The 20,208-nt window shown below is 55.0% G+C and overlaps 1 protein-coding gene across 1 annotated transcript; it reads right to left on the reverse strand.

Moving 5' to 3' along the window:
- Positions 1-14,658: 14,658 nt before the first annotated feature.
- IRF2BPL (interferon regulatory factor 2 binding protein like) lies at positions 14,659-17,897 on the reverse strand. Its single transcript, XM_019427277.2, has one exon. It carries the CDS (start codon positions 17,895-17,897, stop codon positions 15,522-15,524), a length of 2,376 nt encoding a protein of 791 aa, XP_019282822.2. The 3' UTR covers positions 14,659-15,521.
- Positions 17,898-20,208: the final 2,311 nt, after the last annotated feature.

A 20,208-nucleotide genomic window follows, 5' to 3' on the forward strand; every position in this document is an offset into this window, starting at 1 on the left:
AAGAGGGCGTCCCAGGCAGGAGGTGCGGTCAGGGTGGGGTGGAAAGCCTCTCATCTGTGTGCTCACTCTCTGGAGCACCACTAAAAGGTCCTCCCTTGACCTCTGTGCTCCCAGCTATCCAGGCGCTGGACGGCTCCCTCAGAGAGAAAAATTTAGGTTGGCCAAATCTTCTTCTGGCTGAGCCCAGGGAAGGGCTAGAGGCCTGATGAGGGGCGGGGGGGGGGGGGGGGGGGAGGCCAAAATTCCAGTATCAGGGAGATTCACCATCAGACCCGGAATGGCTTCATTCCTGAGTCATGCTTTCCTACAGACTTAGAGCACCTCCCCGCACTCATGTATTCCACGAAGGGTGGTTTCTGATCTTAAATGGTGGACAAGGAAGACCTGGAATTTCCCTCTCGCTGCTCATGAGCTCCTACTCACCTGTCAAAACCCAAGCCAAAGTGCCCAACCTAAAACCGAGGTCCCTCCATTACCAAGCCGTGTGTTTGTGGAACTCTTCCTCATTAAGCTGAGCACATCAACAAGGACTTTGGCTTATTTATGACCACATTCCAAATGCTGAAGAAATCATGATTGACTAGAAGACCCCATAAAGCAAGGACAGGCCATGCTGCCTGACTGAAAACGTGATTATATCTCTCATTCCTCCCAAATAACCCAAGCATCTGCGCAGCTGAGGGGGGCAGGATGTTCCTGTTTGGCAGGGACTGCTCCCAGCTTTGATGACCTGCCTCAACCAGATGGGTATCTCTTCTAAGTTATCATGTGTACATACCCTGCAGGGGGCTGAGGGAGATGGTTACATAATCTAGGAAGAGTGCATCAGCCGGGAGCAGGAGGGCCCTCCTCCTCTAGCCATGGACCCCTGGCTCCATTTAGGCAGTTTCCTTCTATCCTCCAATCGCCCCACAGCTACCAGGCTCATTGGAAACAAGAATCCCTGACACGTCAGAGAGCCCCTCTTTGGGGGGAGGGGACTCTTGGGGGTAGAATCAGCTCAGAAGGGAATGTGGCCGCTCCTATCTGGCAACAGGCCCTGGGGCCCTGCGCTCTGGAGGGTCAATTGGTGCATTCCACCCCTGAGCAGTGTGAACCCCTGTCACTCCCCCAGCAACCCAGGCAAAGTGAGGTTCTTGATACGCCAGGGCACAGGGGACAGCCCCACCTGTAGCCTTCCCCCTGTAGCTCAGGAGTCTCAGGGCTCTGGGGCACAATCCACGTTACCAACAGCCTCCCAGCCTTCCACTTGTCACTCTCCCAACCAACCACCTGCACTAACCCCCAAACTGACTCTTTCCTTTAGGAAGATAATAGCATCAGTGCATCGCAATCAACAATTAGAGAGGACCTCATAGTTCACGATCATCTGGTATCTCACTTGATTCCCTGTATCCTGCTTTGAAGGAAGCACCATTCTTTCTACCTCACAGAACAGAAACTTGACTCTCGGAGTGACTTCTCCAAGATCACTAGTACAGAAGAAATCTGAACCCCCTTCTATCTAATCCCAAAGCCTGAAAGAATTCTTTCCAAGCACCCCATCTGTGTATTTTATCGCCTTTGCTGGGCAAGCACTTGGTGAGGAAGGAAACACAGCCTAATCAATCCCCCCCAGAACAATGGGGACAAAGCTAGAACCCCAAAAAAGGGCAAGAGAGCAAAAGACACACATGTCAAGCTGCACTCTTAGCCCATATCGGCAACTCCTCCTTGCCAAGCCTTACCAGAGTGGCGGTCTGCCAACACCAGCTTCAGAACGAGGACCCGCAGCCCCTGCCCTCCCCAGGGAGACTCCAGACACCTGGCTTGAAACACACAGCCCAAGACTGCAGGCCATGGGACAAGGGGCTGGACGTGTGTGGCAGGACTCAGACCGCGCCGTGATCAAGCACGTGGACCTACAGCATGAAGCCCTGGGTTCAAATTCCAGCTCCGATCGTTTCTAGTTGGGTGTCCCTGGGCCTCAGTTGCTTCCTCTGTAAAAAGGCGGGATAGCAGTGGCTCTGTCAGGGGCGCTGTAAGGATGAAATGAGATCATGCAGACTGCTCACTGCAGGCTGCAGCCTTCAGGCTGGGTTGTAAGGTTGTGCGCTGCAGAAGCAAGGGCATAGGTCTGGAGGCAGGCTCCAGCCGGAGCATGGCTGCTTTGAAACCTTGAGCCCAGTGCTTTGAAACTGTGACTCCAGAGCTCATCACTGGGATGGAGGTACTCCCAAGGTCACAGTCATGTAGGGGAAACGCCCTGCACCTGTAAAGTGCCCCAAATCTACTCATTCCTTCCCTTCTCTCCCTTGGAATGTGAAATTGCCTGCAGAAAACATCTAACCTCTGGCTTTGGTTTGTTATCCAGAAGAACACATGGCTTTGTATAGGCCAGACACTCAACAAATAAATGAGTGTTCCCCTGGTGAGGGGAAAGGGGACAATGGATAGGCCCAGGGTGCTGATTGGGTGGAGGACAGCGGAGCAAGAAGGCAGGCAGGGTAGCAGGCAGGGGACGCTGGGGGAGGAGCAGACAGGGGTAGAGGACTGTCCTCCTACCTCACTCAGGGAGAACGGAGGACTGAGACAAGGCCAAGAGGGCTTTGTTCGACCTGCCATGTGTCTGCTGCTCACCTTGTGGTAGCCACCTGCTCTTCTCTTTCTAGGCCTGTTTTCTCTCTGCAGAATGGAGTACTCTAAAAGGCCCCTCCCATTTAGAATTTTCTAGGATGCTCGGGATCCTGTTTCTCTGGGGCGCTCCCTGATTGTGCTTGAGGAGGACTGGACTTGCTGCTTGTGCATCGACTCCTGCCTCACCTTCTCTACCTCCTACCACTGTACCCTCCTCATCAGACATGTGGGGTTCATTTGTAACCAGAGTTTACAAGCAGGATCTGGAAAAGCCAGTCTGCAGAAGTCCCAGCACTCGCTGGCTCCCTCCCCCACAGGGAGGACGAGGAGTGGCTCAGGGCAGGGAGACCTGCCTGACAGGTGTGGAGTACAGGGCAACAGGCCTGGGGACTGACACAGCCCAGCCCAGCCGTCCTTGGCCAGCTGGAGGACTGGAAGGGGGCCCGGGCTGGCTCTGGCTGCTCTCTAGTGGGGAGGAGAGGGTGCACCCCACCCCCCCCAACCCGTGGCAGGGGCGGAAGTGGAACCTTCTGGGCTTTCCTGATGTCACCTCCCCAACAGGGGCTGATTGGCCCTGGGCTTCCCTCTCCCCTGGGGAAGTCTCTGGGTAGAGTGACCCAATGCCCTGTATTGCAGGCCAGTCCTCTGTCCGGCTCTGGCACAGGGGAGGGGGCAGGCGAGGCCAGGTTGCCCAACAGACAGATTAAGCGTGTGCTTAGGGCACTGGCAGTAAAAGGGCATCAACAGTGTCCTGGTTTTCGTTTGGTTTTTTTAAAGGGCTGATTCCTAGTATTTCAAAAATAGCAAGGAAGTAGTCACCCTGGGAAAAATCAGAACTTTGTTGGACTTCCTCACACTAATTTTAAGATTTAGAGTGGTTTTTATTTTGAGTTTGCATGGAGATGAGTGGGGGGAGGTACACCTCAACCTCCCAGCTCTCTGGGCTGCTTAAAGGTCTTAATCCAGCTCAGGGTAAGTCAAGGATCAGAAAAGGGGTGGGGACAAAAGGGGGTTGAAAAGGAGGCAGCATGTGACCTCAGGCCATGCCTCTGTCCCCAGGAGGGGGAGGGCCTGCGGAAAGAAGGCTCACTGCTATTATACAGGGAAAGCTGGGCTAGCCTAGACACCATGTGCAGAGGCAGGTCTGCGTTCCAGTGGAAAAGGTCTCGGGAAACCAGGCTGTGCAAAGGTGCGGGGAGGGTGGAGCAGAGTCCCTCAGGGCCCCGGAACTTGTCCTGGCAGCCTAAAATTCTGACCGCTGGACCAGAGCTGGGATTTGTTCTCCCTATGGGGGCCACTTTGAAGGAAGAGCTGACCACCCATTTCCTGGAAGATGGTTCCAAGGATGGCAGAGAGGGGCCTCAATGCCTCTTCTCCCACAGTCGGCTAGAGCAGGAGCATGTTACCCTCAATCCAACTGCCCTTCTACCCCAACCACACACTTACCAGCAGACATCAGCTAAGCACCAGCTATGAACCAAGTACTTTCCATACATTAGCTAATTTAACCCTCGTACTGTGATGTGGTCACCCTATCCCCATTCTACAGATGAGGAAACAGGCTCAGAGATGTCCATTACCTGCTTAAGAGCACACAGCTACCTGGTGGCAGAGTGAGGATACAAACCCAGTTGTCTGACCAGCGTGCTTTACCCAATACCACAAATCTCACCCCTACCCCAGGCCTCTGGAGGGACAGAGACACAGGCTGCCTTCCCCAGCCCCTCTGGCCTGGCCATGAAGCTCTCAGCTTCTGTCACGCGCAGATGCGGGCCCTCCCAGGTTCATTATGGGCAGGGAGACCGCAAGCACCCCAGGGCCGAGAACCAGGACAGGCCACATAATTAGCAGGGCCCGTGCAAAATGAAAACGTAGGACCCCTTGCTCAAAATCATTAAGAACTTCAAGATGACAACAGCAAAGCATTAAACCATCCCTTTCAAATCTGGGGCTTGGTATGACCCCACAGGTCCACGCTCCTGAAGCCAGTCCTGCCCAGAACCCACACTATCCCCGGAACAAACTCCTCCTGTAACTGGGGAAATCATGCAGCCGAGTCAAGTGGGTTTGATTTCAAGGAGCCCTCAGAGCAAAGGTCTTCGGAAGCAAATCCTCCGCTGGCCCAGAGGCCGGGCTTCCCATCCCCAGGTGCACACAACCCCAACTCTTATCTTCTAGGTCGCATGTGCATGTAACCAGGGATCTGCCCATCAGCCCACAGAGCAAATGCTGTCCCAGAAGGGGTGAGGCAAGTGACCCCTGAGGACATCTGAGGGTGCATGTTATGGAGCAAAGGGGTGAGGGGGGCTCTACCCACATTCCTCTTCTAATTAATTCTAGCACCTCTTCCTTCACCTGTTTCTCATTCCATGCGGGAGACACCCTCTTTCCTCGTCTGACCAACATTTAATGAGCATCTAGGTACTGTGCTGAGGCGTCAAGAAAAATACTAATAATTTCACTCCAGAACAGTGCCTGGCCCCTGCCATTCTTCGATGTTTGTAGAAGCGGTAGAGGGAGCTTCTGCAGGATGAGTGTTAGCATCCTCCCCACAGCCTGGCAGGCAGGCATCACTGCCCCTCTTGGCCTGGGAGGATGCTGAGGCTTACAGTCACATGCAGAAGGTCCCACAGCGACTGAGCAGAGAAGTCCCGACGGCTTCTAGTGCAAGCAGCATCCAAAGCTGCCAGCAGAGAGCCCTGTCTGACCCAAGAGAGGGCCCATAAATAGGCAAACACTTTACGAGAAGCCCTCCATCAGCCCTGTGCTGGCTTCTTCCCGCTGCTCTCAGTGGAAGAGGCACCCAATCCTGTCGCAGGTGAGTCCCTCCACCTGTGCCTTCCCTGTCCCAAGCCCTTCTCTGAGCGTTTTCCAGGCATTTACACATATAATCCACCCAGCAGCACTATGAATTAGGTATAATTCTCATACTTATCTTCCTGGTGGGGAAACTGAGGGACAGAGGGGAAAGCAAGTAAACGGAGAAGCTGGGATACAAACCCGGGCTGTCTGGCTCCAGAATCCACGCTCTGGGCCATTACACATCTCTGGAGGCACCCTGCCTGGGTTCAACTCCCAGCATACCGGCAGCATCACATGGTAGCTTTATAACCTTGAGCAAGCTACTTAACCTTTCTCTGTCTATATCCTTCCTCTGTAAAATGTGCATAATAACGGCACCTACCTCCTAGGGCTGTTGTGCGGACTGAGCAGGTTAGCATCTATAAAGCACTTAGACCGGTGCCTGGCACATAGGAGACACAATGTAGATGGCGGCTATTTTAGTATGACTCTTCAGTACCCTGCACTGCTTCTCCTGGATGTCTCCTCCCCTCTTGGGGGCTGTCACTCATTCATTACCATCCCCCTTCTGGTATATTCAACCACTCCTTCTCCACTAGCTTTTCCCTATAGATGTGCTTATGTCTCTCTCAGTGTGCACCAGAGAGACCCCACCCACCCGCCCCTGGCTGCCAAGGTCTCCGCTTCCCTTCAGGGCCAAGACTCTGGGGACAAGCTGGGTCTTCTGCTGCCCCTGCACTCCCCCCCCCCCCCCACCTCCATCCTGCACATATTGCTCTGGTTAGGGTCTCCGGGGACCTCCCTGCTGCCGAATTGAACGGACACCTTTCCGGCCTGATCTTCCTCCATCTAGGCCAGCACCCAGCCCTATCCACAGCATCTCCTTTGGCAGGCAGGACACTCTTTCCTGTGGCTGTCCTCCCACCCCTCCGGCTACTCATCTCCTCCCCCAGCCCTGGAAGGTGAGTGCTCCCAGTATTCCACAGCCTTGTCATTCTGCCCGCTTTCCCTCAGGGACCTCTTGCAAACTCACGCCTCCGATGCCACCCACAAGGAAGACAACCCCTCTTCTGCTCCTGCCCAGACCTGTCTGCAGAGTCCAGACAGGCATGTCCACCTACCTACCTGGCATCGCCCCCCCAGTTGGCCCATGGCACCTCAGGCAGGGTCAAAAAGTGACCAGACCTCTTCCCCTAAACCTGCCCCCATGCTGCATTGCCTGAGGGCTAGCCCAGCCTCCTTCCTTCCTCTGCCTGTCCCTCATGCACCTGAGTGCATCTCGCACTGGGGCCTGCCTTCCCTCCTCCCAACATCTCTGAGCCCCTCCCTATACCACTGCCCTTCCTTACTTTGGCTTCAGCACCTCCTGCCTGGATCCTACCATCGCCTTCTAGCTGGTTTCCTAGCCTTCGTTCTCTTTCCCGGCTAATCTAGTCCTCACACTACTGCCGGAAAGTAAACCAAACAGCAAATCAGACTGTGTCCCTCCGCTTGTATTTTTCAAAGGCCTTCAGGATTAATTCCAAGCTCCTCAGCTTGGCTCAGGAGGTCCTGCTTGTTGGACCTCTCCCCACCCACCAGCCAAACCAAGCTAACTCCTTGCCCTTCTCCAATGGAACCGTGATCTCCTGCCTCCTAGTCCCCTTCCCCCCACCTCTCTCCTTCCTTTATAAGCCTGACCTTCTGGAAGGGGACTTTTCCAGTGCCCCAGATGGGACAGGCCCCATCTGTGCTCCTGGGGCCCCTCGGTCAGAGCACTTATCCGTCCTCTGCCCCTCCCAGCACTGGGGGCAGGGGCATGAGAGGGAGGGAGCACCTGGGCCAAGCAAGAGTAAGGGCAGCAATACTGCCAACATTCATTGAGAGCCTTGCTGACTTGCATTATGTGTTTTAATTCTTCCAACATCCTTGTGAGGGGTAATCCCATTTCACAGGAGGACCCTAAGGCCCTGAGAGATCAAGCAACTTGCCTGAAGTTAACAGCAGAGTCAGGATTTGAACCCAGACATTAATCAGTTGGTATCTGTTGGGCGATGAGAAGCACTGAAGGAGAAGCAAGAGGACTGGGGGAACAAAAGGAGAGGGTGCAGCCTTTCAGACAAGCAACAGCCTGGGCTCTAGGTGTCTCCCACCGCCTCTGCAATCCTGAGGGAACAGGAGCCCTGCTTCAGGCACTCAGCCTCAGTGGGGAGGAGAGAGAGCCCTGGGAAGAAGTCACCGGCAGGTGGGACAGGAGATGAAGGGATAAGGAGGCTGCAGGCTCTGACTCAGCTGCTTCCCAGGGAGAAGGGCTTGACCTGAACCATGTGGAATTAAGAAAAGTTGGTGCAGGCTGTCAGAGGCCCTCCCTTTCCCCAGGGCGCTGGAGGCAGCCAGCGGCTTTGGCTGGCAGACACCTGCTGACCCCTTCCGCCTCTGTGGGGGAGGGGCACGGCGGCCCACTGGTAGGAGCCGGTTACGTGTGGGCTGTGCCTGAGGCTGACCAGGGGCTGCAGGGTGCCAGCTCTCCCAGCCTGGCTGGGGCTGGCCCTGCCTGCCAGCTGAGTTGTTCCACTCACCCAAGTGGCATGGAGATCCTTCTGGGGCAGGACGGGGCTGGAGCCGGAGAAGCTGCCTCCGGGCAGATGGCCTGGCCAGGTAGTTTAACTGCCTCCCCGTAATGGGGGGCAGGGAGCCCACAGCAGCTCTTGCTCTGGGGTCCCCACCTCTTCCCCTTTCCTGTCCTGCCCTGGGGAGCTCCCCGGACACCTCTCTCTCCGTCCCCTAAAACGATCCTAATGCTAGAGGGCTCCCTCACCCCCAGCGAATTGGGCTTGTTGGCAACTCCCCGAGCCAGGAGTCGGGAGTCGGTCGCCTGGCCCTGGCCAGACAGAGCACTGCGGGCCTACAGCTCCAAGCCGACGAGGAGGGGAGGGGCGAGTTTGTAGGAGGTGGTCACGTGACCGTCTGGGCCGAGACCCAGGGGCGCAGAGTTAATTCCTTCGCGTTCACGTGGCCGGCATTCCACAGCTGCCTCTCCCGGGGTGCTGGCCGCCAGCGTCGCCCCGGCTCCCCCAGCGACCCAAACCTGTTCTCCGAGGCAGCCGGACCCCCTGGAGTCGCGGCTCCTGAGCCACCAACCCCCGTGGCCTGGATTTCAAGCGCTCAGTCCTTGCGACAAAAGCCAGGCCTCCCTGGAAGGGTTTGCGTTGGGGAAGAGTGAGGCAAGAGTGAGGCTGGGAGGGAGCGTGAGGCTAGGGGAGCGCGAGGTTAGCCTCCAGATGGGAGAGGAGGCCCGCGGCCAGGCAAGGGCAAGTTATTTACAGCTCTGGCCTTCGGTTGTGTTGTCTGGAAAATGGGAGTGATAATAGTACCTACTGTGGGTACTTTCCTGTCCCCGGAGAGTAATGCAACAAGCAGCCATAATAAAAGAGAAATAGTATATGACAATGCCTGGCCGGCTGTCTGCTCCAAAGGTGTACTCAATAATGTTCCTCCCTTGCTCTTTCTTTTAGCCACAGGTTCCTGGTCTGTCACCTAGGGAAGCAGTTGAGCCGGCTTCACTGAGCTGTCTGTGGTGGGTGTTGGGAGAGAAAGCACACTGCAGGAGATACCTGGCCTCCATGGCCACTGCCCCACTTCTCCCCACCCCCATTCCCTCCAGAGAACCCCCTACACCACACAGGGGAGCCCAACACATCACAGTGGTGCAGGTGCACTGGGTGTGGGCCAGGGACACACACACACACACACACACACACACACACACACACACCCTTTGTCCGGAGCCTGTGAAGAATAACAGCTAACCCCTGGCTGTGGGGTTAGGAGACACCCCAGACTCAGATACCCCTGACCCAGGTCCGGCTCCTTGCCTTGGACCTTTCGTCTTGTCTTCGGCTTGTCTCGGTATCTACCCCCAGAAGATACATATTATAAACCTTAACTTCTTTGTGCATCTAATACTAAAAGTATAGCCCAAATAACTGCCCACAATGCTTCCCTTGGGAGAGCGGGACTGGAGACCTGGAACGGGAAGGAGAGTGACCAACTTTTCGCTGAGCCTCTTTTCGTGCTGTGTGATTTTCTTTTTCTTTCTTTCTTTCTTTTTTTTTTTAACCATGTACATGTCATATCTTTTTAAAAATTAAAATACCCTACCCCTGGCAGAGGGAAATTGTGGAGCCAAGGAATCTGGACTTTGTCCTATAGGTAACAGGGAGCCAAGGGATGTTTCTTAGCAAGGGTGTGACATGCTCAGATGTGTTAAAGAATTGACTACTCCGGAGCCGTGTCCTGGAGTGAGCAGCGACTACAGCCAACAAGAGACCAGCTGGGGGGTTGGGACACTCCGCTTGCGTCTGGCCTGAACCAGGGACCCATTAATTGGGGGTCCACAATCTGGTGCTCACAGAGAGGTATGCTTTCCTGGATCAAACCCCAACACTAAACAGACTTCATAGAGACTGCACACGACCTCTTATACCTTATATCAATCTCTGATACCTGAGACTCCAAAAGAGACAGGACAACCAGGCCAAGCTCAAGAGTTCATTGCCACTTCTTTTCCCCTAACTGAAGCAAGAGCGCCAGGGAAGATGGTGGCTCATAAGGCTGATGTTCCGCATCAGAAGCGATGTGCCCTAGAAATTAGAATCCCCATTTGCTTCCTGCCCACCTCTCTGTTCAGTCAAAACTGAGACAGAGGTGCCCTCATTCTTTAAGTTTGCAGGTAGCACGTGGTTGAGGGAGACTTGAGAACAAATCTTACTCTGACTGCACATATTGTCTGAACAGCACCACTGCGTGTCCCCAAAACACTGAGCCCAAGAAACGCCCTCTGCTAGGGCATCCCGGCAGCCCCTGCTGTAGGCAGTCTTGCTCACTGGCACTGGCCAGGCTCACACTGAGACTCTGGAAGATGAAAGGGGGCTGAGGGACGGGTTTAAGCTCTGAGCCTGGATTTCCTGGGCCCTTAGGGTCAGAAGTCAGAGGCATTTTGCTTGGAAGGACATAGGAGTCCTGGGAAGAATCCAGGCTGCCCTGGACTTGAATAACATAACAGGGATGCCCTTGTGTATTTAACCTCTCTGAGCTCAGTTGGCACATCTGTAAAATGGGAATCATCACACCCTCCTCCTAGGCTGGCCTAAAGCTTGGATGGCCTAGTGTGCACCTACCCAGCACATCGCACAGCACATGGGGTGCTCCTTGTCCCCTTTAGTTCCCTCTGTCAGTGGGGAGACACAGCCAGGCAGAGGTGGGTGACAGGAAGGGAGGAGAGAGGCCCCAAACTAGCTCACTGGAAGGCAGGAAGAGTCCTGGTTGATCTTTTTTCTCTCTTCCTACTTACTTCTATGCCCAGATGCTTGCTTATCTGTCTAAATCATCAGAAGTTTCTGATCAGCAAAGGGGGAGGTGGTGCAAAGACCCACAGCTCAAAGGTCAAGAAAAGACCACTGGCTCAGGTTCCTCTCACATTCACAGTCAGGAACCTGGAAACTTCTCTGAACATCCTCGTCCCCAAGTGGAATGGCTACAAGAAACCAAGGGACAAATAAATGCCTGTCCCTAGTCCTCCAAGAGTTAGTGAAATCTCTGAGCCCCACCCCATCAGGCACTCACAGTCCTTTGCCCGCCTTGTCGTCGCCTTTTCTCATATACTGCTCTGGTTAGGTCAAGTGTCCTTACTTTATTTTTATTTTATTTAATTAATTAATTAATTAATTAATTTATTTATTTATTTATCTATTTATTATTTACTTACTTACTTATTGTAGGAAATGTCCATCAGAGCAGTTCCCTTATAGGGATTTAGTCCAGGCTCTGCCACTGTGTGACCATAGACAAGTTACTTCCTCTCTCTGTGCCTTGGCGGCCTTATCTTTATAAGGTGGATGGACTAGACCTAAGTTCCAACCTCAGGTTCTGTGGTTGGGCTTTATATGTGCACAGACTCCTCTACAAATCAGGGAACACTGGTTGTATCCCAGAAGGGAACTGAGCATGGGCAGGGCCTTTCGCACAAAGAAGGCCTTACGATGGTACCGTATTCCCCTTTGCACCTTCTGAATTTTTGAACCAAAGAAATGTTTCCTCTATTTAAAAATAAACACATAAAATTTATATTAAAAAGGAAAGAAAATGTATGCAAATTCATGTGTGTGAGGGCACCTGTACATTCTGGGGAAGGATCCATCATTTTTATCAGATTTTTTTCTATGGTGTCTCTGACCTCAGGTTTAGAAAGCATTTCACTAGATGACTGTATGGTCGTTCCCGGTTCTCATTTCCTGGATTTGATAAGGTCTGGGAGAAAGCAAAAGTGAATTTGAGTAGTCACTACCTTAACAGCTTGGGCTAGATGCACGTGCGAATGCACCCATGAATCGTACATTTGGTAACGCGGGCATCCATGCCCACATGAGCGGAGTGGGTTCACATGTGAGTGCAGGATGCAGTGGCTCTCTGATGGTGCAGTCTTCAGAGATCAAGGTCAAAAAATGACCCCATCAGCCCATTCTCTCAAAACCCTCCTTGCCTTACCCCTGTGTCCTCTAAAAGAAACATCCAACTTGGATTAGCTGTGCCAACAATGCATATAAATAAACACAATATGTATTATTAAATGTTGGCCACCTTGGCTCTGTGGGGGAAGGCAGCAAGAAGGACGGGAAATGGCAGAGATGGGGAAAGCCAGGGTGAACTGGCGATGAAGAAGCCTAGGCTCATCCAGACATCTCCATCTGAATCTCTGAAACCCGTAAGAATCCTTTCGTGCGGGAGAAGAAAATGCTTCCTAGGCACGCAATGCGGAAAGCTTCAGGGAAGGGGGAATCTAGCTGAAGGATCAAAGCAAGACTGGTTAAGGCAACCAGACTAGCGGCTGAATGGGTCTGAGGGAGGAGAAAGGTCACATGGTTCCAAAAAAAGAGAAGAGAGAGCCGCCATTTAACAAATGGCCCCTGGCTATGGTAAACTTTAATTAACTGTGCCATTATAATTCACTTCCAGCCAGAGTTCCACCCAACCCTTGCTCTCCCTCCCACTCCCTCCCTCCTCTCCCCCAGGCCTCTTCAAGGCAGGCTTCCTTAGTGAAACCAAACTGGCGGCCTTTGCTGGATGCCTCATTATTACAGCTACTGCCTCTCCCGCTAATAATGCACCCAGCAACAAGAAGGAGCAAACTCCACTGTTCTCAGCTCTTAATGACAGGCCCCTTTCCTACCTATGTGCACTAAAGCGAGGGTCTTGTAATCCTAAAAGTTCCTGAAGGTAATACCATAGCAATGAAGACACAGTGGCAGGCCCCCGGCAGCAGATGTGCACACAGAGGCAATAACAGGACCAAACTCCCACTTGGAGCCACTGGACTATACTCGCAGGTCTATGTCCAGACAGGTAATCCACACATCAAAGTCCACATGCGCAGTTCAATGCCATGGCGGCACCCACGGCTCCTTCATTCCAATGGTGGTTAAAATACACCCATGACACTCTCTCTCTGTATTCTCAGGCTCCTGTGCTTTACCCATTTGAAGAGTGTATGTGCTGCGAGTGGGGGTTGGGAGCACCTTAGAGGATCTTCCAGGCGAAACATGCTTGGTTTTTATTAATGAGCTTATGAGAAAAGCCAACCCAGACCTTTAAGTGAAATGCATGATTGGTAGCCGGCGAGGATGGGTTTTAGAATTAACTCTTCCTACAGTCTGCTATGCATTATCACCCCCAAGTTAATTACCCCTGAGGATGAAAATAGGTTTCATGACTCATAAGCACCAATACAACACTTGGCAGGAGACGAAAATGCAAGGACACATTTGCAGGAAGCTGACACGCATATCTATTTATATGTGGGGAGATTCTTAAAGAGGTGAGACAGGCACCTCCCATGTACCAGGATTAAGAGGCTGCAGCAAATCCATCAATTGCCAGTTATCCACACCCCCAACACACACACGCACGCGCGCACACACACACACAACACACACACACACACAGAGTCATGGTTTCCACTACTTCAGTGATGGTAGTGGCAAAGCAGGAACAGAAACTAAAAGGGTGTTATTAACAGCGAGTCCCAACACCAACCCAACCTCCACACCGGTGTTCTGGGCTAACCAGTGATTTGCTTTTCCCCAAACATGCCTGCACCCATACCCGCCTCCCTCCCCACCTGCTCCTGCACCCTCTTTGATGGGAATGGGTTGGAGACACCAGGTCTCCTCTCTTGTTCATCTATTCCTATTCCTCACCTTGATGGGACTATCCTGGGCCAGCCCAAACCGCTCTCAGGACTGGGGTGTGACCAGGAGTGAATTTCAGATAGGTTTTGTTTTGCTACCTCCCTCCGTTTTCTCCTCTTCCATTTGCCTCCCACAAAGTACAAGGTCCAAACCAGGTTTGTTTGCCTTGCCCTAGCTCTGGGAGAGCTCCAGTCTGGTCTCAGCCCAGGGGGCTCAGAGCTCCGAGGGACATTCCAGTCCTGGTCCCTTTCCCCACCCCTCTGTACCTCACAAATGCTGCCCAAAAGTTGACTAGACGAATACTTGAATTTCTTCACCAGTGGGAATGGGTTTTACTTGATGTCATAAGTGACCTTTGCCTCAGGAACTGGATTTGGCTTTTTTTCTCCTCCTCCGCTCCCCACAATTCTCACCAGCTAAGTGTCCAGCCTTTGGAAGTACTTATCATAAAGAGAAGAAACAGGAGTGATGAATGAGGTGGCCCTGCTTTTCCAATACATCAGCTGGAAGCTGCTGGCAACTCTCCTGGCTCAGTCCATGCTTGTGTTTCCCTGTTGCCCACACCCTTCATGCCTCCGCGGACAGCTCCCAGCTCTCTGGCGTTTTTGCTTTACATGTGGCGTGATTTCTGCCACATCGAAGAGGCAAAGCATCTTAGCTTTTTTGTTTTGCTTTTTCCCACTTGAACTCAAGTCACAGCTGCACTGGAGAGTTCCTGACAATGCCATTTGCAGCTGGGGCGTGCATGGGGAAAATAGAGATGCAGAAGAGTAAACAGAAATTGCTTAGTCAGCAACCATCCCGCCCCCAGAGGTGAATGTAAATAGCCTGGTACTGGGGGGGGGGGGGGGGGGGAGGGGCAGTCAGCCAGCACTAGGCCTTCTACAGATGCCAACCTCTCAGGGCTTGCAAAGGCACCAGCATTTGTGTCCTCTGCTGGTAGGGAGGGTGTCCCCTGTGTTGGAACTATGTGGCCTTAGCTCTAGAAAAACACACTTGCTGACTCAGGGCAGAATTAATATCAATTGAATTTATTACAAGTTACTAAGCTCCAAGGCACATTACAGTGTTCTGTTAACTACAGAAATGTATAAAGGACAAACAGAGCAGACTCCCCATGTCTAGCATTTCGCTCTACTGTTCAAAAGCATCCGTGCATCAATAAAACAAAAACAAAACAACACGTGAAGATCCAACACATCCAGGTCAGTAGAAACAAACCAAAACATTTTCCCTCACAAACTTGCAACAAAAAACACCCCATCCCCCCCAACACCTCCCCCTTACCATTTTGCAAACAAAACAGAGTAACAAAACAAAACGGAACAAAACCAACAAAATAAAGTGAAGACTTCAACACTTGGGGCTGTTTAGAAAGAAGCTTTCACCATTTTATAGCTTTTTTTTTTTTTTTTTTTTTTTTTTTTTTTTTTTTTAGGCAGCAACACTGGCCTTGGCAAAACAAAACAAAAAGTCATTTTCTTTTGTGTTTTTTTTTTCCTTTCAGAGAGTGCATAACATTTACAAAAATACACACCAGCAGCAGTCGTTGCTAAGGGCTATTAATTCGGTACCTAGGCAAACACTCTGCCACCAAATAAATGCTAACGAAATGATGCAAATGACCCAACCAATATTATACTGCTTAACACAAACCAGCTTATCCTTCAAATGAAGAAGTTACATACCTTTTGTTTCAAAATATAGAAACATACGACGAAAATAATGTCTATACATAAGACTAACTTTTTGCAGTTTGTTATATTCACAATTCTACATCTTGGGGGTGAGGGAAGGGAGGGGGGAGGGGGGTGGGGGAGGGGCCCTCTGGATCGGAGAGGAGCCGGTCAGGGGCAAAGGAGGTGGCTGTCTTGTGGTTCAAGGGTCTCTCTCCTTTTTCACTTTAACATCTCCAGCTAAGATCGTCGCGATTTCGCCCTGCATGAAGGCCCAAGGTACATTCGACCCAACCAGGGGGCATTTCTCTCCGCTGGGGCAGTACACCTCGCCGGTGGCCCCCTGGGCCTTGATACTCTCTCTAGAGCAAGGGAAACAGAATTTGTGGCTGGGGACGGATGGGCACTGAACGAAATGCGTGTCCTCCAAACGTTCGTGGCAAATGGTACAGCAGAGGGGCCCGCTGTTGGCCATAGGGGAATCCGGAATGTTTTGGGGGTGCACTTGGTCCATGCCCGGGTGGGTGCTAGGAGGCGGGGGCGCCACCTGTAAATTCAGGTCCCCGTTCCGTGATGCCAAGCGGCGCTGCCCGGGCACCGAGGCCGGTGACACCGGGCTGCTGCTGTTGCGCCGCGCGGACGCAGTGGTGGAGTGCACGGAGCTGCCGTCCTTGGGCGAGTGCGCAGTGCCCAGAGTGTCTGCCACCGACATGAGGGCGGCCATGGGGGAAGGGCCGTTCTGGGGGGCTGACTCGGGCGGGGTGGTCCGGTTGGAATGGGGTCCCAGGGGCGGAGGCGGTGGGGGCGGCCCTCCGGCGGCATGCCCGGGCGCCGCAAAGCCCCCGGCCGTCATGGTGAGCTTTAGTGCCTCGCTCTGGTTCGCCATCCACTGCTGCCTCTGCTGCTCCTCGCCCAGCTTCAGGGCGCCCTCGGCGGAATCCGGGGGCTCAGGGGACGCCTTCCTCTTGCGAAGACTGGCAGCTGTGCCCCGACCCGAAGGGGCGGCAGGCGGCAGGGCCCCGGTGCCCGGGGGCGCGCTGGGGGCGCGGCTTAGACTCACCAGCGCCGTGGGCAGCATGGGGCAGCTGGCGTCCAGGTAGGGCTGGGGCAGCATGTCGGCACCGGGCACGCCCTCCTTGAAGAAGCGCACGGCCTCAGGCAGCAGGTCTCCAAGTAGGCGCCAGTCCCCGGAGCCGTGCTTTTTTTCGTACTCCAGATACTTGAAGCCGGAGGAGAGACCCCGGCCGAAGTCCTTCATACAGTCCTGGTACATCTGCTTGGCCACACCAGATGCGCTGGAGTACACGTTGCCTGAGCCCGTGGGGTACTCGATGAACAGCTTCAACTCGTAGTCCATGCCCGGCTTGGAGACAGCATCGAAGGCAAAGACGCGGCCCAGCAGAGAGTGGTCCTTCTTGAAACGCACCTCGTAGGGCGTACAGCCAGCCAGCGTGAGCAGCGTGTCGCGGACCATCTTAGGCTTGTTGGCCCACTCCTCCGCGCGGTTGCGCAGGCTCTCGCTCAGCTCAGCCAGGGCCTCGGCGTTCCGCTGCTTCTCCTTCAGCTCGCGCTCCTGGTCTGTACTCGATACCGAGCCGGGCCTTTTGCCGCCAGCACCTACACCCACCTCGGCCACTGACGACGAGGTGGAAGACGACGCTGAGGACGACGCGGCTGATACGCCTGGGGCGCCCCCCAGACAAGCGGGGCCCCCGGGCGCCCCTGGGGGCGCGGGCGTCGGGGGCCCACGGCTGCCCAGGCCGTGCGGCGGCGGTGGGGGCAGCACGGCGGCACTGGCCGGGCCATTAAGCAGCGTCTGCGGCAGCAGGTTGGGGGGCACCGTGAGCTGGGGGCCTCCACCGCCCCCCGGGTTGGGCAGCCCCGTCACTAGCCCACCGTGCGTCCCGCGCCGAGACGCCACCGACGCCGCGGCTGAAGAGGAGTTGGGGCTCTGGCGGTTCAGCTCTGGGGGTCCCTCCTCCGGTGTTGGCTTGGGGAAACCATTTGGGCCCCCCAGGCCGTTGGGCAGCCGCGCGGCGTGGCTGCTGCTTCCCAGGCTCACCGGCGGTGGAGGATACTCGAAGCGGCTGCGCTGCTCCACCGCGGCGGCGGCGGCAGCGGCAGCGGCGGCGGCAGCGCTCAGGCCATAGCGCTCCAGGCCGGACGGGGCCGCCAGCACCGCAGGCTTGCTGGAACCATCGACGTGGTTGAGCTGTTGTTGCTGTTGCTGCTGCTGCTGCTGCTGCTGTTGCTGCTGCTGTTGCTGCTGCTGCTGTTGCTGTGCGGCGGCAGCTGCCGCCGCTGCCGCCGCCGCCGCCTCTTTAGCCGACAGGGCCACCGTCTTGACCCCGACGGGCGGCGGCGGCCCGGGGGAGCGGCCGTCCTGAAAGCAGCCGTGCGCCCGCTTCAGCTGGCGCGCGGTCTCGATCACGAACTCGATGCGATCGGCGCCCTCGTAGTTGACGCAACCGCGGCATACGGGTTCCGAGAAGTCCCAGATCATGGCCCAGGGCATGCGGGGCAGGTCGCACAGGTAGCAAGATTGTCTCCGGGACGAGGACACCTGCGCCGCCGACATGATGCCCGCCCTGGGGAAGGTAGGCCCCCGCCCAGGCTGTCTCCGCGGCGCCTTCTCCTCCGGGAGGACTGGCCGGCTGGGGAGGGAGTCCGGCTGCGGGGGAGGAAGGGGGGGCGAGAAAGTTCTGCCCCAGGGGTTGGAGGGAGCGCGAGTCTCCACCGCCGGCGCAGCGCCTCTCCGCGGGGGCTCCACCGCCGGGGCGGCGGACGAGTTCAGCCCGCTCCTCGCCCCCACCTCCTACTGCGGCTGTCTCGTCGGGAGGGGAGCTCAGGCGCCTTCTTCCTGGTGCCGCGCACCCGGGCTGGAAGCGTCGGGCCCGAGGGGAGGGGGCGAGGGTGCCGAGTGCTGGCCGCCGTTGGCTCTTGGCCCCCTCCCCGGAGTGGCTGGTGCTTGGAAGCTCGAAAGGGGCTGTCTCTTCCTCTCCCCTAGGGGCCCCGCTACGAGCTGCGTCCTCTCCCCGCCAGGCTCCCCGGGGCGAAGGCTAGAGGGTTCAGTGCCACCCGGTGCCCGGGTCCAATCTTGCTGAAGTCGCTGCTTCCCCGGAGGGTCGGGGGAGGGAGGGGGTGGCAGCCGAGAGGTGCTTCTCCCCTCCGCAGCGTCGGCCGTTCCGCTGGCGGCGGCTGGGTTTGCACGGCCGAAGGGAGCCGCCGCGGCCACTGCTTCCAGAACGCACGAGAGCAGAGGAGAGGAGCGCACGCAAGCAGGCTCCCGCCGCCCCCAGGCCTGGCCGGCGCCCGGGCCGCCGAGGCTGGCGGCGCTCACGTTGGCTGCAGGGCGCTCGCGCGGCGCCTCGGCCCGGGTCGCATCCCTTCCCGCTCGCACTCGCCCGGAATGTGGGGTTGTGATTGTTACTCTACGTTCCGGAGGCGCGTCTCGGCGCTCCCGCTCGCGCTGCGGCTCGCGCTGTCCCCGGCTTGGCCGCGCGGGATGCCGCCCGGGCGGAGCGCTGACGTCACCACCATGCTCTGCACCAGTTCTTCCCCCCCCCCCCCCCCTTACACTTCCTCTGTCTGTGGAGCCCACTTGTTGCTCGGGGAAGGCGCATGCGCGGCAGGACGCCCAGATTCCTCCCAGTCGGCCCCGCCTCCGCGCCTCCGCCTTCCCCTCCCCCCTCACCGTGTGTGTACAACAGCTGAGGCCGGGCGAGCTAATGCTGGAAGTCCAGGGCTGGGGGTGGAAATTAAACAGACGATGACCTTTCCTCTCCCCGCCCGGCTTTCCCAAGTAAAAACGCATTAAAAAACCACAAGCGTCATTTCCGATCCCGCTCCCTACCCCACCCCGGGCAGTGAATTTAAATGTCCAGTTTCAAGATTTTCGTTGCGAATTTCGTTTAGGGTACTACCCATTTCATCTGTAATCAAACCTCTCCCACCCCCGCCGGTATGGATGTTACATTCATTGCTACCATTGATGCCAAAGCACCTGCAAAATTAGCTGTTTTCCATTGGTCCAGAAACTGCCTTTTCGATTTCTTTTTGTGCTCTCGTTTAGGAGCCCGAGTTTCAACGACAGAGCTAAATGAATTCAGGGTGAGCTACTCCTCCCCCCCAGTCGCACTCTAAAAATTTTGGCTTAATGTCTAAAGACGCTACCAGCGAGCACCCAGAGCACCCGGAGGCCTTTAAGGAAAACAAGCTACTGGCTGCTCACAGCTGCAGTTGGGGGCAGGGAGGGGGAAGGTGCTGCAGAGGCCAAACAGGTGAGTGCTTTTTCCCGGTTTGATAAAAGAAGGTGGAGCAGCATTTAATAATGTTGCTATCTCTTTGTAAAGCACGGTGGCAGTTTCAGGATTCTTTCTCACATGTTGTGATTTCATTCCGTAGTGCTCAGAAAGCTGAGCAAGGCCGTGATGTCTTTTCCGTTAGGGGATCACTGCTCATCATTATGGCTTATTGCAAAACAGATAAGGTTGGTCGTAGCTCTAGTTAGGACAGTTCCACTGATTCTCCTAAGTACTGGGTCTGCTCCTCCCACCCTCATCCCACCCTCATGAAAATTGAGATTATCATGGGCTAGGCTGGAGGAGAGGAAGCAATACAAGGGGCTTTCAGGTTCTGGAGTTTGTTGAACCTGGTTGGAATTTCCTCTGTATCATTTACTAGCTTTGTGACCTTGAGCTAGTTACTTTCTTTCACATCACCTGTGTTCCCTCTGTAAAATGGGATCATAGCCCCCACCTTACTAGAATTGTTTGCGATTTTGTTTTGTTTTTTGTCATAATAGGAGGTAACTCACTGAGATTGCTGTGAGCCAGACACTGCCAGGTGGTTTTCCTGCGTCATCATTAAACTCTCAATACTGTCTCCCA

This window comes from Panthera pardus, unplaced genomic scaffold (assembly GCF_024362965.1).
Source record: "Panthera pardus isolate Hobbes unplaced genomic scaffold, ASM2436296v1 HiC_scaffold_24, whole genome shotgun sequence".
NCBI classification, from domain to species: Eukaryota; Metazoa; Chordata; class Mammalia; order Carnivora; family Felidae; genus Panthera; species Panthera pardus.